This window comes from Pavona decussata, unplaced genomic scaffold (genome assembly GCF_977016875.1).
Source record: "Pavona decussata unplaced genomic scaffold, jaPavDecu1.1 SCAFFOLD_27, whole genome shotgun sequence".
Taxonomy (NCBI): domain Eukaryota; kingdom Metazoa; phylum Cnidaria; class Anthozoa; order Scleractinia; family Agariciidae; genus Pavona; species Pavona decussata.
In genome coordinates, this window is record NW_028145450.1 from 1,258,740 (window position 1) to 1,285,000 (window position 26,261).

Here is a 26,261-nt window from a genome sequence, read left to right on the forward strand (position 1 = left end):
CTCTTGCTGTAAGTCCTCGATGCTTGTCCACGCGTCGTTCAGCGATTTCTCGAGTGCATTCAGTGTTGATTTGACGCCAGCAATTTCAAGTTTAAATTCATTAGAAAGTTCAGCGATCTGTGTGTGTAGATTAGAGAAGTTGTCTTCCATACGACCTTCTTTAGTTTAGGCGCCGCTCACGATTTACAAGTCTACACAAAGACCGTAAACAGTGGTTTCTTTAATGCACCACTCGCGCTTTTACAAGCATCATTTTTCATCATTTTATTTCAATAATTTAAAGTTTAACAAATAAGAAAAATGTACAACCCACATATAGCAAAGCTAATCAGCAGAATATCATTCACACATTCTATTCGTAGACGACCGGGTTCCGCTAAAACATTTCAACTTAAGTGCTTTAGCGCGTTGTTTTTCTATACATCAAGTATAGAATGTATCGACTTTTGTTGTTGTGTTTTCTTTTTAGGCTACAAGGACCAACGACTTTTAATAATTCAGAAATGAATCGTAGGCGAATCGACTCTAGACGTAAGCGAAACGACCGAAATCAGAAATTATCAGAAATCACGTCTTCGACGAAGTCCAGTTAGCTAACAAAAACGAATCAAGTCGTTCCATAAAGTTCAGTTTAGTTCGATTAAGTTTCGTTATCATTTCCTTCAGGCTTTTGGTCGTTTGACTGGATTCCCCGAGTTGCTTGAGGCAATCCGCAGAGCGTAGATTTCCAAACTCTTGCGTTGGGCTGAAGAACTTTGTAGATCTCCACCAAGCTTCTAATCCGTATTTCTTTAACAGTTCATAGACATTTTTCCAGAAAAATATTTCCATATCTTAAAGAAGCAGCCGGGATTGGTCCGTCAAAATCAGCGGCTTCTTTTCTGCTTGGGCGACACTCTGCAGACCCTGGCTTGGCTGGTCGACAGAAATCAAAATGGAATGACTTTATGGGCCTAAAGGCAAATCGCCTAATGTTGTACGCATAGGGCAGTGCTTTCCAGTTAGCAATATCTGTGTAAAAATCGTTGAGCAGGTCTTGATCAGTTGGGCAGGTATCTTTCTCTGTTGTTTCCCACCAGAGTTTCATGATTTGCTTGTAATATGCGGGATCTGGTCTAAACACCATAAGTCCCGCGTTGAAGCATGGATTTAGCACGCCTGGTCTGAAACAAGGGACGGCCGCAAAATCTTCGGCAATGTCAAAAAGTTCATCAGTATTGGCCATAAACATGTAATCAGCATCCACGTAAATAATTTTTGAATATTCGGTGTAGTTCCACGCGTGGAATCGCGTGTGTGTCCCCTTTATTCTGTGTTCGAGAGGTCTTCCAAAAAAACCGCTGTTTCGATCTCCACCAACTTTAGTATCCATCCAGTTGCAATCCATTTCTTCAACCGAACGAGTGTCCCATCCCACACTTCGAAGCACTTCTCGTGTAGTGTCACTAAGGTTTTCAGAAATAAACGCAATCATTTTTTTATGGCAAGATAATGTGCGGATTGAGTGACCAAGAACCAGAGATGGAACTACAAAGTCATCGTCCGTCATGACGGTGAGCTATGCCACGTTGCTTCGTGAGACTCGGTTGTCTTTGCACCATGTTTGACCGTAACGAGTCTCCATTTGACAGAGCCTCCATTCGTTGTGAGCAAACTGCAATTCATTGTCCAAGAACCTTTGTTTGTCATTGACAAGATGTGAAACAACAATCCTCGCAAATTTGAATGAATAAGGAAATAGAATTGGCTTCCATGCAACAACACAGATTGCACCAATTAACACTGGGAGGAAAGATATTGCACATATGTTTCGAAAGGAGCCTTTCACTGCTGCTTTGTCATTCTCCATTTTTGGTGGTTAATGCGTCAAGAATGTTAATCATATGTATATCTAAGGAGATCGAGTCAACTGATACAAATTACTTTAGCGGACGAAGTAATTATTCGGTGACCATTTGTCGAGCTGGATTTACATTGGTGAAGAATTTAAAGTGCCCAAATCTAAACATCACCCTAAGAACTTCAGTGAAAAAAATTTTCGATTTGCATAAAACGCGAATTTTTTATGAATTTTATAAGACGTTCAAATTTGCCGCCATTTTGGCCCACCATTCGCATTAGTCTCCTCTCGGTTTAGCAAGAGCCGTGACGTAGATTCAGGAACACGTGACTTCAGCCTTTCTCTGGATCTCACTGAAAACAAGTCGCGGTATTTCTGCACGTTTCTCGAAAATGCCGGAAAGATGTGTTGCAGCGAGATGTGGAAACATCAAAGACGAAGCAAATGGGATAAGCATGCACAGGATTCCTTTCTTTGGCACCACATGCCCGCAAAGACTGAGGAGGCGAAAGAAATGGATCGATTTTATGCTGGAGCGGAGGAAGATGTGGACGCGCGCCTGTAAAGACCTCGTCCTTGTGCTCGATGCACTTCAATGACGAGGATTTCACAAGGCTGATGAATTCAGGTTTAAACTTAAAACGTGAACTGAAGTAGGATGACATCGCGTTTGTGTTTATCCTTTAAAACAGCTAAGCGAAAGGAAGACGAAGACCAAGAGCCACCTTCGAAGAGGAGCAGGGAAAAGCGAATGGTAAGCTTTCGATGCCGAATAGTCACACCCGCTTGTGACATTCTAAGCGTTGCAACCTTCTCACTGAGGTTTATAGTTTGACCTCACTGTTAACTCAGTCGCAAGTTTTATAAAATATGGCGTAATTGTTTTGGTATATATTCTCATAGATCGTGAGATCCGCGAAGTTTCGTTGAGACCAAGCTCTCAAAAAATACTAGCACAAATGCTACCACTGATGTAAATAGATCAGGGATGCGAGAACAGTCGCACTCGGCGAACACAGAAAGCATTGTAAACCACGATGCAGATAAGGTAGATAAACTGCAGCAAGAATTCAACGAGCTCAAACAAATATTGTACACACATGTGTTGCAGAATTCTGCAAACAATAAAAATGTTGAAAAGTATAACAGCGTTATCTCTGAAAACCTAACCACCACAACGGGGGCTCAAAATGAAAAAGGGCACAAAACAAATAACAAGCGCAAAGAACGCAGAAAAAAATTGGCTAAAAAACGGGTTGAGACACAAAGAGAAAAAAACAAGAAATTCATGAAGAATTTTTCAAACAAACAACTTAGCGACAGCCTGTTAGCGTTATTTCTAAAGGGCTTAAATTTGTCTCGACACCGGTGACAGACACGAATTACATTAGACGCCAACTCTTGTTAGACTTCGAACATTTCGAAAGACGTATGCGCCTAAAAGATACAATGGATTTCGTAAACTTTGGGACAGTGACAAAAAGGAAATTAACCTGTTCATTGGACAAGCTAACAACTTCCATCCTACAGTTAAATTTATGGCCGAAATTTCAGAGAACGAGACAAGCTTTTATCATCACAGTTCAACACGTGTCCTTCCTGTAGTTCCGCGAGAATAATGTCGCTAGTCAGCGCTTCCCAATTGCCTTCGAGTTCCTTGCAGCAGTAGCAGTCGCTGATATTTGCTAGCAGATCATGGCTACAGTTACCACAAGTACATCTACATGGAAAATAATTCGTTCGAATGTATGTGAGTACTTGGCCATAGTTTTGACAGATGATAATGAAGAGCGCGTATGCAAAATGCAAGGTGAGAACTTTACCATCCACTAACACGCACTCTATTCTCCAAGCGTTTCGTTAAATCTTCCTCGAGTCGTCGCTTCTCCTCTTGTTCCTTGCGATATCTTTTTAGCCATTCTTCGTCTGCTATGGGCTCGTCCGCGTACGGTTCGAGTGTATCATCATCTTCACACGTATTACTTGTTTCGTGGACGCCATCTATCGCCTCGACTTCGACGCTTTTAAATTCGTCCTAGGTGCTTTCCTCAACGGTTACAAAGACTCGTCATTATCTAGCATACCCTGGGGACAAATCTGCTGAATCCTTGTTTGTTGAAATTAATAGGACAAAAGTAAAGAACATAATTGTGGGCATGATCTATCGACCACCCGACTCGCAGTTACATGAATTTCTGTCTGACTTGGATGTAGTACTGGGAAGAATTTTCAAGGAAAATAAGCGTGTATTTTTAATGGTGAATGGAATTTAAATCTAATTAACCATCATCGTCATAAAGCGACAAGTTATTTCTTAAATTTCTTGTTCTCTAGGTTGTTTTTTTTCTTTTTGCTAATAACACGTCCCACTAGAATTACGGCGAACAAAGCTTCGTTAATAAATGTTTTCACTCAAAAAAAAAAAAAATGAAAGCGAAACGGTTTAATCTTCGTAACCCTTGGTTTACTAAAGGACTTGCTAAATCCATAAGGAAGAAAAATATGGTACACCAGTCTTTCCTTAATAACCCTAACTCTTCCAAGGAAAACGCATATAAGTCGTAGAAGAACAAACTTACTCATGCTCTTCGAGTTGCTAGGCGTTTATATTATGATAAACAAATTGAAAAACTAAAATCAAATGTCAAGGTTACCTGGAATGTTCTAAATGAAATCCTTAATAATCCGGTATTCTAGGGTTTAGTTCATTTCTGGTATATTCTAACATTCCACAGACAAATTGCTCAAACAAATCGGATGTTTATGTTTCAATATTCGCTTCCCGCGCGCCGTACAAACAACGGGTTAGACAATGTTCTTGTACAATATCCCACCGCATTCCGAACTTTCTTTGCTGAAGAATTACTTAATAGACAAGTATTACTGAGTCGGCTACTTGTTATTATCATACAACGATAACCTATTAAGAAGAAAAAGAAAGAATCGTACCTTGAATCCGTCGACGCCATTTCTTTTAAACCTTTTCAGCCAAAGACAACTTGGGAACGAGGGTGTTGTAACTTTACGTAGGAAAAATCAACCTCGTACCCAGGGCCCCAGGCCAAGGCTTATTTCCAATTTTTTTTTTTTGACGTTGCTTTATTGATGATGACGTCACCTTTATTCTTATGTTTCAATGCGTATTATTTTATAAGTACAGTCAACCCAGGCCACGCGTGAACGATATTTTTTAAATTTGAACGGAGTTTTGAAGTTTTGAAAATCGCCAACGAGATTTCAGAAATCCCGTATATAAAATTTCCCTAGTATTGACGGTATAAAGCTATGAATTTTTCTTTACATTGCAAAATTGAATATTTCAAGAATAACAATTGGTTCCCAAGTATTTTAAATATTTTTTTCAGTTAATGCGTCTTTTTCGGATCGATTTCCAGAGAAATGTCCAACATTCCATTCACACGTCGAACATTACAAAGAGAAATTCGAATGTTCATTTCATTCTTGGAAATACTGTTCACGCGTGACCTGGATTGACTGTAACAGTCTGCAGTCTGCAAATGTCATACACCACGACCAGTGTCTGTTTTACCAGCATTCTCTAAAATCCTAGAGAGAGTAATGCACAATCGTCTTTTAAGGTTTCTTAAGAGCGGCTGCCTGTAAGAATAGGGTGAACTGCATTATAGCGACCACTTGCTCGAATTTCTGATATTTCATCAGAAGATATCATTGGATTAACTATTTTCGAAAATCATATTTTATAGTTCCAAGGTATTTTATTTCTTGAGAAAATTGCAAGAGTTTAAAATGCGGCCTAGGTGCGGTCACGGGACGATGAAAACCGCGAAAATTTAGGTCAAAGGACGAAGTCCCGTTCACGGTGTAAAATAACTCAACGAACTTGAAACTTTACGCAAGCCTAGACCAACCATCTCACAAGAAAATTAATACAATAAACATTCCAAACTCGCTGGCTGTTTTCTAAAGCATGCAGATTTGTGTACGCTACTCAAAATGGCCTTGTAACTAATGCCTATTTCCATTAAAATAAAAGTGTTTCTGGTATGTAATTTTTTCTAAATTAAATCACATATCTCGAAAGACGAAGAAAAGAACTTTATTTGCTCCAAGTTTCAAGCTCTGATTCAAACTCTTTCCCCCTCAACGAAGATCGGATATGCGTGCGATACTTGCCGCTCGCAATTCACGTCACGAATTATGAGATCAGAACCGATTCACAAACACTTGACATCTGGAGCCCGTGAATGTTTCCAAACATCACATTTTAAGTCCTAAAACTAATCAGACTGACTGAAGACAGCCATTCAATGTTTTTCGATCCCAAATTTCTTTCCTATTCTGCTCTAAAATAACATAGTTATTCCGGTCAATTAGCCCACGAAAGTGCAACAAATTTGCATACCATTTCGATGTCGAAGGAAAAAGTAGTGCAAATCAAACTTTCCAGCTCCCTTATCTTCTTAAATGAAGCAGTCGATCAGTAAAATGGAGAAAAACGTGTGACTTTGTTCCTGTCGTGTTGTTTCGAGTGTTCGTTTTTAGCAACGACGGCTCAAACTCAATAAGCCAGTGTCACAAAACAACTGTAACTCCTGCCTCGTCCCCAGGCGTGGCTCCTTGATCGTATGCTGTTCGTGTGGCGTTGTGGGATTGATTTAGCGCGGTGCGCGTGGCGTTGTGGGACTGATGCATTGACGAAGGGAGACGCGCTCCGCGTTTCGCTTCCTTCCCATTAACCCCCGCGCTCCCTTTTTTTTGCTCGGCGCCTGGGGACGAGGCAGCTGTAACTCGATATTCACTTCGCTGATGTGGGTAACGCGCACGTGATCCTGGCCAGGCATTTTGGTATGGAATCCTGCATGTACAGGGCGCTTTTAGAAACTGTAAATAGTGAAAAGTACTGCTTGTGGGCCAAGCTACGACTACCCTGGTGATGAAAACCTTGTCAAGCTAAAAGACTGTACAAGAGATGCGAGAGCCCATTTTGCCAGCTTTGTTTGTTTGTTTGTTTTTTTTTGGCCAAAAAATTCAAGTATTAGTGTCATTTCGTTTTTTAACTTATAGTCATACAGACCCTGAAACGTCGATTGTTTCGCAAAAAAAAAAAAAGAAAAGAAAAAGCATCCTCAACCATCATCCTCACAAAATATAAAATCTGTATATTTAAGAGTATAGTGATGAATTCCCCACCGACCAGCAACCCGACCTCCCCCGTCCCCTCTAGCTATAAGGGTCAATAATATTGTGGTTATTGTTTTCTTTCCTGCACCGTTTCCTCGCGGCTCCTTTTTTTTTTTTAATAATATTTTAATTGAATTTTTTGCATACAAATGCCTCGCAGCTCCTGCCAGCTTCTTTCAACTCCGTGAAAAAAATATTAACATGAAATCTGAAATTTGGAAAATGAATAGGCGAAATACGGCCCTCACCCGCACGTGCTAGTAATAAGGTAGATACGGCCCTCAACCACTCGTGCTAGTAATAAGGTAGTTACGGCCCTCACCCGCTTGCGCTAGTAATAAATTAGTTTTCGAGGCCTTCACCAGATCCAGACAGACCAAGGCTGGCAAGATTCTTATCTTCTCGGAAATTGAAAGAAACTGGCAGGAACAACGAGAAAACCGGTTTAGGAAAGTAAACAATAACCACAATTGACGCTTATCGCCAGGGAGGATGGGGGTGGGGGAGGTCGGGTTGGTCGGTGGGGAATTCACTACTCTGATAACCTTAAAGTTACAAATTTTATATTTTTAATTGTGGGGATGGTGGTTATGGATAGATTTTTTTCCGCAAAAAATCGACGTTCTAGGATCTGCATTATTGTAAGTTATACACTAATACTTGAACGTCGATTTTTTTTCGCGAAAAAAACCAAAACTAGAAAGGTGGGCTCTCAGATCTCTTGTACAGTCCTTAAGCTTGACAAGATCATCATCACCAGGGTAGTCGTAGCTTGGCCCACAAGCAGTAAAAAAGCGCCCTGAACGCGCAAGTGCCTGGCCAGGATAACGGGCGCGTTACCCACATCAGCGAAGTGAATATCGAGTTACAGTTGTTCAGTGTCACACTGGCTTATTGATTTGAGCCGTCGCTGCGAAAAACGAACACTCAAAACAACACGACAGGAACAAAGTCACACGTTTTTCTCCATTTTACTGATCGACTGCTTCATTTAAGAAGATAAAGGAGCTGGAAAGTATGATTTGCACTACTTTTTCCTTCGACATCGAAAAGGTATGCAAATTTGTTGCACATGTTTCGTAGGCTAATTGACCGGAATAACTATATTATTTTAGAGCAGAATAGGAAAGAAATTTGGGATCGAAAAATATTGGATGGCTGTCTTCAGTCAGTCTGATTAGTTTTAGGGCCCAATATGTGACGTTTGGAAACATTCACGGGCTCCAGATGTCAAGTGTTTGTGAATCGGTTCTGATCTCATAATTCGTGACGTGAATTGCGAGCGGCAAGTATCGCACGCATATCCGATCTTCGTTGAGGGGGAAAGAGTTTGAATCAGAGCTTGAAACTTGGAGCAAATAAAGTTCTTTTCTTCGTCTTTCGAGATATGTGATTTAATTTAGAGAAAATTACATACCGGAAACACCTTTATTTTAATGGAAAGAGGCATTAGTTTCAAGGCCATTTTGAGTAGCGTACACAAATCTGCATGTTTTAGAAAGCAGCCAGCGAGTTTGGAATGTTTATTGTATTAATTTTCTTGTGAGATGGTTGGTCTAGGTTTGTGTAAAGTTTCAAGTTCGTTGGGGTATTTTACACCGTGAACGGGGATTCGTCCTTTGACCTAATTTTTCGCGGTTTTCATCGTCCCGTGACCGCACCTAGGCCGCATTTCAAACTCTTGCAATTTTCTCAAGAAATAAAATGCCTTGGAACTTTAAAATATGATTTTCGAAAAAAGTTAATCCAAGGATATCTTCTGATGAAATATCAGAAATTCGAGCAAGTGGTCGCTGAAATGCAGTTCTCGGTTCTTACAGGCAGCCTCTCTTAATTATCAAAACATTCTCTCTGACAATCAATATGGGTAAATTTATGTATCTTTTTAAAAGAAGCTTACTTCCAAATTATTTTCGTGATATGTTTACTCTTGCAAGCCAGATACATTCTAATAATACAAGAAATTCCAACCTTTTCTATATACCTTATTGTCGAACTAATCTTCGAAAATTCTCAATTCGGTTTCAAGGTCCTACGTTTTTCAACTCGCTAAGTCGTGAAATTCAAAACGTTGAAAGTATCAGTTTGTTTGGCAAAACTTAAACAATTCCTTCTTTCTTAGTTAAATTAACTCTTTGTTGAGCTACACACCTTTACTTTTTCTTTCTTTTTCCTTTCTCTTTTACTTTAAAAAAATTAATTGGAATTTTCATTCAGTACCCTTAACTTGTATGGTTTATCCTATAATGCCAGGAAGCCTATAGTTTATAAGCCCCCGGCTTCTATATAGGCTTCCTTGTCTTTACCACATTTGATCTTGTAAATAATTTAGTAGGAATATTGTGTGCCATATTTTAATGTATTTATGTTGTTGTATTTCTGGTTAATGGCAAAAATGAATGAATGAATGAACCAACGAACAAACGAACGAATGAATGAATGAATTGCGGGGTGACTTGCGGCCTTACACCTACGAAAGATTTAAAGGACGAGCGATATTAACAACTGACGAAATTAACACTTGATCCAGTTTAAAATGATTATAGATGCACACGTTAGGATACAAATTATTTCAAATTTAAATTGCTGATTCTATTTTAACAGCTGTGGAAACCTATTTCTATTATCATATGTATTTGAAAAGCAAAATTTTCAAGAACTGCGACTTGAAAGAAATACGTAAAAAGTCTGTATAATCAAAGGTCGTGCGTACTAAGAGTTTGTGAATGGATGTTGATTGATTCTCTCCTCTCATCTTTCACCGTCGGCTGCCTTCGGCAAGTCTAATTAAGGAGGATTTCAGGGCATTCCCATGATGCTAAGCGTAAAACATCGCTCAGTTCATCTTCGCCACGTCACGCGTCATTGTGTTTCGCGCCTAAAATTACTGGATTTCACTTGGATTTTTTTCCTTCTTCAAGAATGATATCGGTAAGTTTCTTTCCTCTTATCTGTGCTTTGTTAATTATTGTAAGAACCAACTGGTGTAGAATTTTGAATTGAATTGCTGTGTTATGTGCTTTTCCCAAGGCTTTCTTTGTCGGCATTATGGCGTGACGAGTCCATTGTGTACGGATGTGCGTTCGACAAAGGTATGTTTCGATCTGTTTGAAAGATAATTTATAGAATCCATTGACTCATTGAAGCGTTAAATCTCCCCTCAAAGGATAAAAAAACAATATTATTCAAAATGTATTCTAATGTACTCACATTTTTTAAGATCAAATATCATTTTAAAATGCATTGAAAAATGGCGCCAACAGTTACTTTTGGCGAGTTTTGTCACACGGGCACGATGTTTTGGTTGCTTGTTTTCGTAAGTGCCATCACATCTGTTCGCAGCTTTTCGCTTTTCTTTCGTCTTTCCTATGGGCCAGGACTTACAGTCACCAGCTTGGTGATCTTTCAGTTTCTTTTGACATTTTATAAGTTTAATGGTATTGCTTTGAGATGTTGGTCCCCTTTTTTCAGATGGACAAATACTGTACATGTAGTTCTAGCAAGGGAGCTCCCGTCGAAACAGGACAACTCGAAATAAGCCCGATCAAAAACGGTCCACACCAGTTCGTGGAACTTCCAGAAAAAAGCCTCTTTTCTGATGCCGCGGATCGATGAGACTGACAGGACTCCATTGGCAGGGGTACATGTAGGATAACATTTGGATGTTTTCCATACAGAGTTTAAGCTTATGTTTATTTTCTGTGCATCTAATCCATTAGGTAACTCGGAAAAAATCTCCTTTCATTCTTAAAAGATTGCGGGGAATAAGGAAGTAACCAAAGTCACCGAAACAGCTATTTGTCCAAGAAAACGAGAATCATTTGGCAAATAAAAGAAGATGTTTCCCTGGTGCAGTTTGTGGCCCTACATACGGATTTTGCAGCCAACAACAAGCGAGTTGCCTTCTCTGAATTGGAAGTCAAATTACTGGGAGAAGGCCTCAAAGTACATTCAGGAGGTAGCTGGTACAAGCTATCTTCGAGAAGGTAGTAAGTGTTATTCAGTTTTAAACTCGGTCACTTGTAAAATAGTAAGTTAATTCTGAATATTTTGTGAAGAATAAATTACATTTGTCACCTCAGGTGGCCCCAGGTTTGCATGTTTCATTTGTGGTTTACTTGTAAATTGTATTTTAGCATTTAATATAAATCATAATATTGTTAATGTTATTGTTATTTTAATATTTAATTACTTATTCTCTTGTAATGTGAATGTAGCTAGACCTTGTAGCTAGACATTGTTCCTTGCTAACAAGAAACCAAGCACACGATTGCTTTATGGAAATCTGTTTTGTAATACACATGCAGTTCTGTGAGTAAACCTTTCCCTATCTCCCAACTCCAGCGTTGTCGGCAAAATTACCGCATGCTGAATTATATTCTGGACGAATGGATTCCATGGCACAGGGATCATGACCTCTCTACCATGGGCATCAATAAGTATTAAAACATCATTGTCATTATCAATAGTCTTAATGTTATAATATTTAGTGTTGATTGAGTCTATTTGTTGACCTAGTGTCCATCCATTTATTAGTTTGTTATTTGATTTAGGTAAAAAGCATATTTCATTGCCATGTAATTTTAAAACAATTTATAATCACATTTAGTTTCTGAGACATTACCCTTTTTTTTATTTTTTTTACGCCGACCCATCAATGGCATCAGAGGGTTTTCCAGAGAAACTGTTGTTAAAGTTACCACAAATATTGAAATCCAGGAGTTTCGTGATCGACAAAATTCTGAGATCGGTTTTGAGGAAAATCCATGTGGTTCATCGACAGATGACTTGTAATGCTTGCACAGCATGTGCCATGGCTTGCTAGGCCCAGTTTTCACATTAAAAAAAAATTAAGATGTTATAATAACTAAAACGACTATATTTCGCTTTTATTGCATGGCTCCTCCAACACACAGTAATATATTTTTTTTCTGTTTAGCCTATGGATTTGAAAATATGTTCCCTTAATGTGAGAGGACTTGGAGACAAGTTAAAAAGACGCGAAATGTTTAACTGGCTATGGTTAAAGCATTAGGGGCATGGCTTTCGACCAACCCCGAAACCACCATAGAAGCTAACTATAACGAAAAACTAACGAAAGTCAGAAATAGCCTAAGTTGCTGGAAACTGCGCCGTCTATCCTTACTCGGATATGTAAAATGCGCAGTCTTTCTCCCAAAATAGAAAACTTTTCCCTTTTCCACTCAGATTAGGACATGACAAAAACCTTTTCTTAATCCACATGTAAAGACAAAGCTATGCAATCCTCTACCTTAAAATTGTGCCGTAAGTTCTGAAAGTGTAATCAAAAGTAAAATTACAATCCTGATGCTTATGAATTTTCCTATCAGGTCAATTAACATTTTATTTGTCACTGGTGTGACAGGTAGTTAAACCATCCTGGCTTTTAAGCTAGTAGAAAGGGGTAGTAGATATTGAGAAAATGAATGATTTCAGGAGCAAAACAATAGACACCCTTTAACGACCCAAATTGCTTTTATGTTTTGTAAGGTAGTTTTAAAAGTTCCTGCTTTCATCTTTTCAGTGAGTTCTCAAAACGGATGGACCTTTAACTGCCTTTCTTCTGCCACACCCTGAATGAGAGGTTTTCAACTGACCTATTACCGTCATTTAACGAAGCTCCTATAGGATGTAATGAGAACGGTGGTGACAATGATGATGAAACAGACTCTTGAAACCCATTTGGTCTTCACTAACTCACCAGAAATACCAGGGAAGACAGTTCGATTTTTGCTGCAGGAAGATCTCTTCTTGCCAGCAAAAGACAGGGTGTCGACCAGGCAACGATTTTACCGTTTCGATATCGGTTTGCCCCCACTTTTGTAATACCGTATTTTATCGATCAAACGCCGGGTCCCGCCGGAATAATCGCCAGGCCTCCAAGTTGGAGTTATAAACACTGAAGCCCCTTAAGCATTTTACTCAAGGTATAGGAAGCTCACGGTATTATGGTAGGATATATGGCTGTCTATGTAATGGATAAAAAACATTTCTAATAGCGAACACTTTCAAATAAACTGCTAAACACCTCGTCTACAAAGCCAAGTTTCATTTATACACTGGGGCGTTTAATCAAGAAAAAACGGTAAACTTAGCACAGTTGTCTATACAATCAATGCATGTATTTCATGAATTTTTTTGGATGTTTCCTTGTGAACCTTGTTGGGGTTAGTAACAGCTGGGATAAATGAAGATTTGGAAAGACATCTATTGATCCTTTACAGTAATTTATCATTATATTATTTACAGTGTTACTAAAAAACTGTCAGTGATCTCACTAATCAGTACATTTTATCTTGCTGACAGTTTTGAGATACTAAATAATAATCTGATTCTAGTACTTATTAAAAGCTGATAACAGTTGATTAAGTTTGCTATGTTTTGATTTTCAACTGGAGCCCCCCCTCCCCCCACTTTCTGTTACAGGTAAATACTAAAAATGAATAATTTATCATCACTTAAAATGAAGTGAAATGAACAATGTACATATCTGTGAATAAACCTACCACAAATTTTTAAACTTGGCAACAAATGAAAAAAAAAAATGCCTCAGGGAAAGTGACAGAATGGGCAGCCAAGCTGCAAATTAAACAAGTTACCAACAACTGGAACAAAATTGATGTACAGACTTTATCAAGGGCAGTCCTGTTAAACGTTTCCTTCCAGCCATGCATTATTTGGTAAAGGCTGAGAACACAAGGTTTACGTATAGCCAGCTGTTTATTCTATTTTACAGATTCCATTTTACTGTGCGTCTGTTCTGTTATAGATCACATAATGTGAAAATGTGGTTAGAACAAAAAGTGGCAAACAAGCTGGAGACAAGTTGGTCACTGATGCTGTTACCATATTTTTACGTCTTCAGTGATCTTAACTAAACAGAACCACAGAAAAATGATTTTTTTTACACACTAAAACGGAGAAAAACTTTCTGAACAAAGCCATCTGTGCGTCTGCATTCTGACAGATCATGTGAAATGGGCAATCAAAATGTGCAATAATTTCAGCCTACTGTACAAACGATGTCAGCCAATATTACTTTGATAAATAATAATACAAGGCAGATGAAAATAAACTACAATATACTACAATTGATCATTATACTTATAGTTCCCATCATTTGGAAGCCATTTCCCAGTCTTGGTAACTCATAATCGATGCACAATTAGTCCAAGTTGGCTTGAATTATAAGAGCATTGTAGTGTCTTAAACTGTCTTGCTGAGGGAGTACTCTAAGTTCAACTGATTCTTTAGCACACAACAATTCCCTGCATTTTTTTTTTTTTTTTTTTTTTTTTTGACGTGCTCTGGCAATCTTGATGAAACGAGCTTCCACGTAGAGGAATATAGTCAGTAAACATAGGAACAGATTCCTCATGTTCCTCTTCTTCCTCACTTGCTTCCTCGACATCGTCTTGATTCATGTAATTTTGTTCTTCGTCTTCGCTAGAAGACTCGTCAGAGTCATCGGCAGTCTCAGCAACAGGGGTATCACCATTGACCAAAACTTTTCCCAATCTGGGGAAGTTAGTACAATTACACTGACATCTCGTTAACTCTAGCCAAAGACAACAATCGGCGAGGGAATCGTCCTCGGTTAAGTTTTCAAGATACCCCACCGATGTTGGTTTAGGCTGCTTTGACACGCGGCTTAAAACACTAACAATTTCAAAATCAACGATAACAGACATCTGTCTTCCATTAGTTTCCTATGTATAGAAAAAATAGGTTATAAGTACTTAATTTCCTTTTCATGAATTGATCGAAAAAATGAACTATCGATCGTTTTATTGAAATTTTATGTGCACACATCGTCTTCAATAGAACTTCTTTGTATGTAAGCTTCTGTATGTTCTATGATTTAAAAAAATTATGCTATTGTAAAAAGAAAAAAATAAATATAAGTACCGTGAAATAACAAGACGATTTGACGTTCAGAAGAACAGGGCTTTGAGCATCAGAAAGCTTGCCTTCGGACTCCACGCTTCATAGAAAGCAATAGAGGCGTCGAATGGAAAATTCGCTCAGAAAACTAAAGTGCCCAAGCACACAAAAAACTTCAAGGCAGGCAAAACTAGACACTGCTGTAAACTATTTCGTTTCGAGATCGATACAATGGAGATGCAGCAGTTTCGAAACATTCAAAAAAAATTTCAAAACATCAAAAGGACGCTCAGAGCACAGTGCGAGTCGTACCGCATTCATCTTGGCCAAATACGAGATCACGTGGGCAACGACCTTTGATAATATAGTTGATTGCAAAGCATCATGAGAATGCCCTGAAATCCTCCTTGAGCTGAGCGGCCTTTGAATCATTGGGTGAAAGGGTATTTATTGAACTACTTATTAGTAAGTTATGAAAAAAATATGATATTGTAATATTAAGTTCGTGAATTTAACTTTAAAGATGAATTTTAGTGCCCAAAAGGAAGCTGCTCCCTGGACTTCATAATTTTGGCTAATTAGGGACCCACATGAGAAACAGTCTATTTCCCAAAATTTACACACTTAGGAAATTGAACATATAACCAAAGAAAAAAAACTATACCACAAAAGCTGACAATAGTTTGATACGTACTAATCATGAAATTGCATTTGCCACCAGCGGGCCACTACCAACGTTCATTTGGCAACGCCTCGTACAACACTTGTTTTGAAACAAATCGTTCATATTTCTTTTTTTTTAAATATCATGGGAAAAAAATACTGCCAGTGGCAAGTCCAGTAGTGAGTTTAACTTATCAATTGCGAAGTAAGCATAAAACACGTCCATAAGTAAATGGCTGAGTTGGTCATCTGGAGGCGAATTTCTTGACGTTTGTTGTTATGACGTTCCCGAGGTATCGTAGTGAAGCGAATCGATTGGGCAATTACAAGCTAAGATTTGTTTTATTCTTCGCATATGTGTCAACCCTGTGGTTGAGTACTGAAAAATGGAAATGAATACTTCAAATTCATCTTGGGTAATATTTCCACAAATACGTTAAAAGGCCATTTTGAACCACCTCCCCTCCCCCCAAAAAAGTTAAAAGAATATCATATCACTCATTGTACCTATTAATGAGATATTAGTATTAATTCAGACTGGTGTAGGCTGACTTGATCTTGCCTTTATTAAATTTGATGTGTTAATTAATTCAATAACAAGTGTGTGCCTCCAAGAAATATCCATGCTCCCCTACAGAAGGTCATTGAAAATTCGGAAGGGGAAGGGGAGCCTGTAAACCTAAATAGTTTACAGAAACGTATAAAGCTTAAGTGGGATTTCAAGGGTGGCGGGGGCTATAAACCCAAAAAAGCATCTTCTATGGGGGGGTATGGATATTTCCTAGACCCGCACAGTGCAGACTACAATGCTGATATAATTTATGGTCATACAAGCAATGGTTTGTTACTGTTGATGTTGTAAACTTTTAGAGATATACTTTAACTCTGTTCAACTTCTTATTAATACGCAATGGAATTTATAAGACGTCAGTTACTCGATGAAGTCCAATTAGCGAACAGAATTGAATGAAATCGTTCCATTAAGTTCAGTTTAGTTCGATTAAGTTTCGTTATCATTTCCTTCACGTTTATGGTCGTTTGACTGGAATTCTGGAGTTGCTTCAAGCAATCCGCATACTGTAGATTTCCAAACTCTTGCGTTGGTCTGAAAAACTTTGTAGATTTCCACCAAGCTTCTAATCCGTATTTCTTTAACAGTTCATAGACATTTTTCCAGAAAAGTATCTCCATATCTTCAAGAAGCAGGATTGGTCCGTCAAAATCAGCGGCTTCTTTTCTGCTTGGGCGACACTCTGCTGACCATGGTTTCGGTGGTCGACAGCAAGCAAAATGGAATGACTTCATGGGCCTAAAGGCAAATCGCCTTATGTTGTACGCATAGGGCAGTGCTTTCCAGTTAGAAATATCTGTGTAGAAATCGTTGAGCAGTTCTTGATCAGTTGGGCAGGTATCTTTCTCTGTTGTTTCCCACCAGAGTTTCATGATTTGCTTGTAATATGTGGGATCTGGTCTGAACACCATAAGTCCCGCGTTGAAGCATGCATCTAGCACTCCCGGTCTGGAACAAGGGACGGCTGCAAAATCTCCGGCAATGTCGAAGAGTTCATCAATATTGGTCATTAACATGTAATCAGCGTCCATGTAAATAATTTTGGAATATTCGGTGTAATTCCACGCTTGGAATCGCGTGTGTGTCCCCTTTATTCTGTGTCCGAGAGGTCTTCCAAAAAAACCGCTGTTTCGATCTCCACCCACTTTAGCATCCATCCAGTTGCAATCCATTTCTTCGACCGAATGAGTGTCCCATCCCACACTTCGAAGCGCTTCTCGTGTAGTGTCACTAAGGTTTTCAGAAATAAACGCAATCATGTTTTTGTGGCAAGAAAATGTGCGGATTGAGTGACCAAGAACCAGAGATGGAACTACAAAGTCATCGTCCGTCATGATGGTCAGCCAAGTAACGTTGCTTCGTGAGACGCGGTTGTCTTTGCACCATGTTTGACCGTAACGAGTCTCCATTTGATAGAGCCTCCATTCGTTGTGAGCAAGCTGCAATTCGTTGTCCAAGAACCTTTGTTTGTCATTGACAAGATGTGAAACAACGATCCTCACAAATTTGAATGAATAAGGAAGTAGAATTGGCCTCCATGCAACAACACAGATTGCACCAATTAACACTGGGAGGAAAGACAATGCACATATGGTTCGACAGGAGCCTTTCATTGCTGCTTTGTCATTCTCCATTTTTGGTGGTTAATGCTTCGAGAATGTTAATCATATATATATATGTCTACTGAGATTGAGTCAACTTTTATAAATTACGTTAGCGGACGAAGTAATTATTCGTTGACAATCTGTTGAGCTGGATTGACTGCGGGATGACTGGCAGCCTCACATCTACGAATGATTTAAAGGACGATCGATAAGAACAGATCAAGTTTAAAAAGATTATAAATGCACACGTAAGGATACAAATTATTTCAAATTTAAATTGCTGATTCTATTTTAACAGCCGTGGAAAGCTATTTCTATTATCATATGTATTTGAAAAGTAAAATTTTCAAGAACTGCGACTTAAAAGAAATACTTAAAAAGTCAACCAAAGGTCGTGCGTATTAAAATGTTGTGAATGGATGTTGATTGATTCTCTCCCCTCATCTTTCACCGTCGGCTGCCTTCGGCTAGTCTACAATGCTTGGTGAAAGGGTATTTATTGAACTGCTTATTAGTAATTTATGTAAAAAAAATATGATATTGTAGCATTAAGTTCATGTATTTAACTTTAAAGATGAATTTTAATGTCCAAAAGGAAGCTGCTTAAGCGAACGAAAAATTTTTGTGCCCTGGACTTCATAATTTTGGCTGATTAAGGCCAGGGTCCACATTAGAAACAGTCTAGTTTCCCGAAAATTACACACCAATGAAACCAAACATATAACCAACGAAAAATATTACACCACAAAAGCTTACAATAGTTTGATACGTACTAATCATGGAATTGTGCCACCAGCGGGCCACTACCAACGTTCATTTGGCAACGCCTCGAGCAACACTTGTTTTGAAACTGGATCGTTTGTATTTCTTTTTTAAAAATATCATGGGAAAAAAAATACTGCCAGTGGCAAGTCCAGTAGCGAGTTTAACTTATCAATTGCGAAGTAAGCATAAAAAACGTCCATAAATGAATGGCTGAGTTAGTCATCTGGAGGCGAATTTCTTGACGTTTGTTGTTATGACGTCCAGCAGGTATCGCAGTGTAGCGTATCGATTGGGCAATTACAAGCTAAGATTTGTTTCATTCTTCGCACATGTGTCAGCCTTGTGGTTGAGTACTGAAAATTAAATGGAAATGAATACTTCAAATTTCTCTTGGGATATATTTCCGCAAATACGTTAAAAGGCCATTTTGCAACCCCTCCCCTTCCCCTCAAAAAATTAAGAGGATATCATATTATTCATTGTACCTATTAATGAGATATTGGTATTAGTTCAGACTGGTGTAAGCTGACTTGACTTTGACTTCTTTAATTTAATTTGTTAATTAATTTAATAACAATTGGTCCTAGCAGTGTGTGCCTCCAAGAAATATCCATGCTCCCCTATGGAAAGTCATTAAAAATTCGGAAGGGGGGGGGGGGGGGGGTATGAAGCTTAACAGTTTACAGAAACGTATTAAGAGCGGCGGTCAGAAAATATCAAGCATTTGGTGGCAGAACTCGAGAAATCAATTTCGCTCATTTTCTGGCTACAAAAAGCCTTTAAGTAGAGAACAAATTTGCCGCCTTCAGTTTTCTCTAGGAGCGCTTAACGTTCTAGAAAACTGAGATAAACAAATTTGACCCGCGAGGATCCCGAAAGTACCCGCACGGCAGTGTGAAATTAATATTCTGAACTGACTCTTCATCTGGAAGGAAAGAAGATCCATGGTATTTTTATACTCGGTATTGACAGCGGAAGCACCGCACGTTTATAGCAAAGTTTGAACTAGACTTAACCATTATTAATAAAAGCAAACAGAGCTTAGGAAAATGTCCCTTTTCTAAACAGGAAAAATCCCGCAAAAACGGATAAATTTTAAAGATAGTTTTCGCTATGTGGTATAACGCCGAATTTTCTTAAACTTTGCCTTTTAAGTAATGTAACGTTGTTCTTGATAATGTATTAAAATCAGCCTGGGTTTTGAATTAAGCACTTTACACGACCGTTTTGAAGTCACCATAATTCGTTTAAAATTCCGACAACGGCTAAATAAACAACCGTTGTTGCGTTACCGTGACAATAAACAGACTAATTTTACATATACCAAAAAAGCGTAATGAAAACAAATTTCTTTTAATCTTTAATTACAATAAGGTAAAGTCCGGTCTGGGAACCGATTTCTCTCGTTTGCGTTGTGAGATTTTTGCTTATAAAACCATATCTAGTAAGGAGCAATAAGCGTCTGCATGTCCATTTCTTGAGTTCGCTCAGGTGTCAGATTGCCAATGAAACCGCATCAAAGGGAAATCTGTGGGGTTGAAGTTCTCCCCTATGACTATGGTAAAATGCTCGCTGAAATAAAAATTGTAGACCGGTCAAACTTTCCTATTCTGTTTTTAATTCGCTAAATAGTTAGAGTTGCGTTTTACAAATTCCGAAATCACCAATAATCAGTGAATATTAATAATATCACGCATTGGTGTTTACCAAAGTAAATTGAATTAGTAAAGTAAATGTAAGATAAATTCAATTAAGGAAACTGGAAAATTTGTCACTTTAAATTTGGTCTGATATTCTTGTGCTGTCATGGAAGCATGGAGGTGGTCTTTTAGCTCCTTGGTCGGAGGTCCTTGCTCTTACGACCCCAGAAACAGGAGCAGATCAACTGAAGTAAACTAGTGCAAAAGGAACATCGCCGGTCACAAGGCTTCCTTGTCAATAGCCGATGTAGAAACCGAAATTGAACTTATTCTGACAAGAATGTTTATCTCCTTCACCATGAATGTTCATCTCCTTCACCTTTCGGAATTGACGATTTGTCTTCGACACCGTTCGTCTCTGGGCATTGGCTGGCGTCGAGGTCAGTTCAAATAAGTGTCAAACTTCTCCGCCGGTATCAAGCCATGACAGCCAGGCGCAAAAAGCCGCAAAACTAGAACGAGGACTTGAAAAAAATTCGTGTTATTTGCTATGGAAGAAACTAGGACTGTTTATTCCAGTTGGTTCAGGTATGCGTTTACATAATTTCCATTACCTTTTATGTATAATAAACTGTAAAAACGTCTAATGTAACACTTTACTTTTTTGCACATTCGGTCTTTTCCAGCACAAAATATTAGTATTCAGATGTATTTTCAGTTCATCAGATGCGGAGAAAGCCGTTAATTAGACTAAACGTGAAGTTTTCAGTGTTATTTATTTATTTATTTATTTATTATTTTTATTTTCTGTGCTTGGAACCCTAGTCCTAGTGCTACTGACTGTGGTGGACAACTTTTTGTTCACTACCTCGTAAAAAGGTCCTTCTCTTGAGGAAAGTAAGACATCATAGTTACAGCTTTTCAGGCTTGTGTAACGCCCATGCTAAAGACTTATTATCCCTATTAAAGGAAAGTATTGAAAACTTTTCAATTGAAGGAAAAGAAGCCTGGTCCCAGCTCTTAAAAGTGTGAAGTTTGTGTCTTCGCCACGCCCTAATGCTAGGATTTTTAGGTCTGCGTGCACCTTCCTTTAATCTTTAGAACAAGGGAAGCAGCTTATGACGGTCTAAGTGAAATGAAGAGGCTGAAATTAAAAAGAAATAAGGTTATGTATTTAATTAAGCCACCCCCACCCCCCTTTCCCCTCTATCTTAGGAAGAAGTAAAATTTCGCTCTACACTTAAATCAGTGAGTGTATCTTTTTAAGTCTGTTCCTCCGGTGTATCTTTCGCATTGACGGTTTTTGTTGCTGGTCGCTACGAAAAAGAAAATTCAATAAAGAACTACGGGTACTAGTCATTTGCGCAAAAGTTGTCACAAAGAGTTCGTTATTCCAGATAAGCAGCTGGTATATAAAGCCATACTGTTAAACGCGTCCGTAACAAGGGGAGGGGCAGGGGGGGGACTCGAGCCCCGACCCCCCCCCCCCCAGAATTTTAGGAAGCGTAAAAAACAATGTGTCAAAAAATAAATAATTAAAAAACAGTAATAATGTACAACAATCAATCTTGAATTCTGACGCTGCAAGTGCCTTTTCACAACCCTTAATAAATTTTTTACTACCTGACAGTTTCCTCCGCTAACATTTGGCTTTTATACAACAGCAGCAAAGGCAGTCCTTCCTTGTGAATCGGAAATAAGAACCAAAATCCTCATGACCGATTTGTGTCTTTTAGTAGGGAGTTAAAGATAACATGACGGTGATGGTAGCGAATTCGAAAACACAAAGAGAGTTCGCGTTCTTTTAAACTTCATCGCGATAATTCCAGCTCCCACCTTTTTTTTTTTTTTTAATTTTAGACAAATCTTCCTGCGGACATATTCTTACTGCCTGATTCCAAGTTCACTGGAAAAAGAGAAAGGGAAATTTGTCGTCGTCTTTTTACGTCATTCTTTAAACGTGAACAAGTTTGGCAATTTCACGTGGTAGTCCGTACAGTGACGGCAAAGGGTCGAAAAGAAGTTAAATGTACCAAAAAGTGTGATGCAAGTGCAAAGTTATTGTTTTGCTTACTATATCTGCCCCTTTTTTGATGTTTCCAATTTGCTTTCCCCATCCCAGTTGTTTTAGCCTGACTACGGGCCTGTTAAAGCAATTCTTCCCGCCCCCCACCCCTTCCCTACTGCCTACTGCCATATCTCAGTGACCATCTAACTAATTTGCATATTTGCTGTCACGCAACATTGTTAGACATGTCTGAATCTTTTCGATTTCTTCTCTTCCCGTCGATAATGGTTAAAAGGAAGCGAGGGGAAAACAGAAATCTTTCTGATAAAGCAAGATAGGAGCATTATTGAAGGCCCTGAAGCTGTAATTAGCAGTTTGCCCGTCGCGTCGGTTTGTTTTCACTGGCAGTCATTTGGTCGCCAAACGATGTCGTGGTCGAAATTAGCCAACTTTAACGACCTTTTGTGAAAATCTCAATGGAGAACCCAGCCTGATATTTAGCTATGAAGTACATCAAGGCAATTGTTACTGAAAGCCAAAGTGTGAGAATATTTCGAGTTATACCACATACTGAAATGTGTGCTTGACCTTTGACACTACATTACAGAGTAAACCAGCTGTAAAAATATGCCGCTGGTTTTAAATTGTTTAAATTTGCCAGATATCATAACAAACACAAATTCATCGGTTATCATATCAGAAAGAGATTGTCTTTCGATATAAGAAATCCCGATTTTCGTACGCTTCTTCTAAAACAAACGGGGAGACAATGAAAAGTGGCGATTTTCCGGTTTTAAATTCAATCATTTTTCAGTTCTCAAGGCTTCGATCGATTTTCCTGATTTTCTCAAAACGCAAATGTTTCTGGCCAATTTAAGCCACACCATGATTCTTACTTTAGTAAAACCTTATTATGGACAAAAGATGAAAGAAATCGACTCTGCTAAGTTTCGCCAGAAAATTCAGATTTTGCTCGATTTTTCCTGACCGCCGCTCTTAAGCTTTAGTGGGATTTCAAGGGTGGTGGGGGCTATAAACCCGAAAAAGTACCTTTCATGGGGGAGTATGGATATTTCCTAGACCCACACAGTGCAGACTGCAATGCTGATATAATTTATGGTCATACAAGCAATGGTTTGTTACTGTTGATGTTGTAAACTTTAGAGATATACTTTAACTCTGTTCAATTTCTTATTAATACGCAATGGAATTTATAAGACATCAGTTACTCGATGAAGTCCAATTAGCGAACAGAATTGAATGAAATTGCTTCATTAAGTTCAGTTTAGTTCGATTAAGTTTCGTTATCATTTCCTTCACGTTTATGGTCGTTTGACTGGAATTCTGGAGTTGCTTCAAGCAATCCGCATAGCCTAGATTTCCAAACTCTTGCGTTGAGCTGAAGAACTTTGTAGACCTCCACCAAGCTTCTAATCTGTATTTCTTTAACAGATCATAGAAATTTTTCCAGAAAAGTATCTCCATATCTTCAAGAAGCAGGATTGGTCCGTCAAAATCAGCGGCTTCTTTTCTGCTTGGGCGACACTCTGCAGACCATGGCTTGGGTGGTCGACAGCAAGCAAAATGGAATGACTTCATGGGCCTAAAGGCAAATCGCCTAATGTTGTACGCATAGGGCAGTGTTTTCCAGTTAGAAATATCTGTGTAGAAGTCGTTGAGCAGTTCTTGATCAGATGGGCAAGTGTCTTTCTCAGTTGTTTCCCACCAGAGCTTCATGATTTGCTTGTAATATTCGGGATCTGGTCTTAACACCATAAGTCCCGCGTTGAAGCATGGATCTAGCACTCCTGGTCTGGAACAAGGGGCGGCTGCAAAATCTTCGGCAATGTCGAAGAGTTCATCAATATTGGTCATTAACATGTAATCAGCATCCACGTAAATAATTTTAGAAAATTCGGTGTAATTCCACGCGTGGAATCGCGTGTGTGTCCCCTTTATTCTGTGTCCGAGAGATCTTCGAAGAAAACCGCTGTGTCGATCTTTACCTAATTTAGCATCTATCCAGTTGCAATCCATTTCTTCGACCAAACGAGTGTCCCATCCCACACTTCGAAGCGTTTCTCGTGTAGTTTCACTAAGGCTTTCAGAAATAAACGCAATCATTTTTTTATGGCAAGAAAATGTACGGATTGAGTGACCAAGAACCAGAGATGGAACTACAAAGTCATCGTTCGTCATGACGGTCAGCCAAGTAACGTTGCTTCGTGAGACGCGGTTGTCTTTGCACCTTGTTTGACCGTAACGAGTCTCCATTTGATAGAACCTCCATTCGTTGTGAGCAAGCTGCAATTCATTGTCCAAGAACCTTTGTTTGTCATTGACAAGATGTGAAACAACGATCCTCACAAATTTGAATGAATAAGGAAGTAGAATTGGCCTCCATGCAACAACGCATATTGCATCAATCAACACTAGGAGGAAAGACAATGCACATATGGTTCGACAGGAGCCTTTCACTGCTGGTTTTTCATTCTTCATTTTTGGTGGTAAATGCTACGAGAATATCAATCATATATATCTCTACTGAGATAGAGTTGATTTCTACAAATAGCTATAGCGGACGAAGTAATTATTCGTTGACAATCTGTCGAGCTGGATTGACTGCAGGGTGACTGACAGCCTTAGCGTTACGAATGATTTAAAGGACGAGCGATAAAAAGTGACGAAAACAATTGATCTCGTTTAAAATGATTTACAAAATGCACACGCCAGGATACAAATTATTTCAAATTAGAATTGCTGATTTTCTATTTTAACAGCTGGGAAAAGCCATTTCTATTGTCATATGTATTTAAAATACAAAATTTGTCTTGAACTGCGTCTTTGTATTTTAAAGAAATACTTAATACTAAAAAAAAACCAAAATCGAGCGTACTAAGCTATTCTGAGTGGCTGTTGATCCATTCTTTTTCGTCTATTTTACCCTCTGTATCTCTCTGCAGGCAGTCGCTAATGTCATAGGTGTGTGGCCTCTCGATCTGTTGGCGAATGAATGCTCTCTATTTTAAAATTAAAAGTTATTGAAACCTTTTTAGAGTGCTTTGAGTAGTTTAAATTAAAAGTATGATATTGCAACATTAATTTCATGAATTTTAAAGTTGTATTTTAGACCCCAAAACAGAGCCGCTTAAGTTGGCCGAACACAGTTTGCGCGCGCTTTACAGATTCTGTTAGTGACGCTAAGCGCGCGCTAGGGTTGTGGTAAGCAAATACTATCGATACCTCGATTTTATACGAAATAGATCTCAAAGGTGAGTTTTGTTCTTAAAATAACTTAGTTTCTCTTTCTTGAATCCTTATTCATATATCACCGAACAAAGAAAGTGAGTTCATGAAGTGCTAAGCCTTTTTGCACGCTTTTCGTCTTTGCTGAAAAACCCTAATTAAAAGCCACGCATTCGCATTTGACCAAAAAATTGTGACTGGTTCTTTTAATGGAAATGAACTGTTTTCTAGGGAACTGCTCGTTTGAATTTCGTGAAATTTGACAAAACAGAAGTTCTCTAAAAGCGTTACTCGCCTACAAACAAAAGCTAATCTAACGGAGGGTATCTTCAAAAAACATTTAAGTGCAAAACCAACGTTTACTGGAGTTTTCTCGGTTAAAATTACATGAAAGCAGCGTCACTATGTCAGTATTTTGTGGGTTTTTCCTGGGTACAAAAAATGGAAAAAAAATCTAACGAGTGCATTTTATTAAAAATTAAGGAAAACCATTATTTGTGGAAGGTTAATAGCTTGCTGCGTTGTTATGGCAACGGCACCTTGCTAAACAAGAAGGATCAAAATTTGTTCGTTCTTAGTTAATCTTGCACCGTGCTAATTTCGGGCACTCAGAAGTACGTAGTTTTCAAATAATGTTTACTAACACCTGTATACTGGAAAACTGTGTTCGGCCACCTTAAACGAACGAGAGCTAGTTTATGCCCTGACTCGTCGATGGTGACCGATTAACCCTTTATACCAGAAATAATTTCTGTTTAACGGCGCGGTTCATTGTGATCCCGAAACAGCCCATTTCCCGAACAATTTTCACACCTAGGATTTTACTCTAAACTATAGAAAACCATACATCTTTTAA

At 38.6% G+C, this 26,261-nt stretch overlaps 3 protein-coding genes, 1 long non-coding RNA gene and 1 pseudogene across 5 annotated transcripts in view; 1 reads left to right on the forward strand and 4 right to left on the reverse strand.

Moving 5' to 3' along the window:
* LOC146485238 (ribitol 5-phosphate transferase FKRP-like) overlaps positions 1–26,261 on the reverse strand; it is a 59,669-nt gene that overhangs the window by 19,713 nt on the left and 13,695 nt on the right. The gene's annotated exons all lie outside the window — the stretch shown is intronic.
* On the reverse strand, positions 568–1,849 carry LOC146485239 (glycogenin-1-like; annotated as a pseudogene).
* On the forward strand, positions 9,717–11,015 carry LOC146485240 (uncharacterized). 2 transcript variants are annotated; one of them, XR_014863422.1, is made up of 3 exons: positions 9,717–9,934; positions 10,034–10,095; positions 10,723–11,015. It is a non-coding gene; the product is annotated as an uncharacterized LOC146485240 (long non-coding RNA). The 2 variants fall into 2 exon arrangements; XR_014863423.1 differs by lacking the exon at positions 10,723–11,015 and adding an exon at positions 10,475–10,583.
* On the reverse strand, positions 16,121–18,337 carry LOC146485241 (glycogenin-1-like). Its single transcript, XM_085103534.1, has one exon. It carries the CDS (start codon positions 17,774–17,776, stop codon positions 16,499–16,501), a length of 1,278 nt encoding a protein of 425 aa, XP_084959660.1. The 5' UTR covers positions 17,777–18,337; the 3' UTR covers positions 16,121–16,498.
* Positions 23,196–26,261, reverse strand: part of LOC146485242 (glycogenin-1-like) — a 14,806-nt gene continuing 11,740 nt past the window's right edge. Inside the window, exon 2 of the mRNA XM_085103536.1 lies at positions 23,196–25,158. Within this exon, the coding sequence (XP_084959662.1) occupies positions 23,381–24,658 (1,278 nt within the window). The 5' untranslated portion in view covers positions 24,659–25,158 and the 3' untranslated portion in view covers positions 23,196–23,380. The remainder of the gene's footprint in view (positions 25,159–26,261) is intronic.

Bases quoted from the DNA above. Each gene is read 5' to 3' on its own strand.
- LOC146485241 (XM_085103534.1), bottom strand. From the start codon at position 17,776: ATGGAGAATGACAAAGCAGCAATGAAAGGCTCCTGTCGAACCATATGT.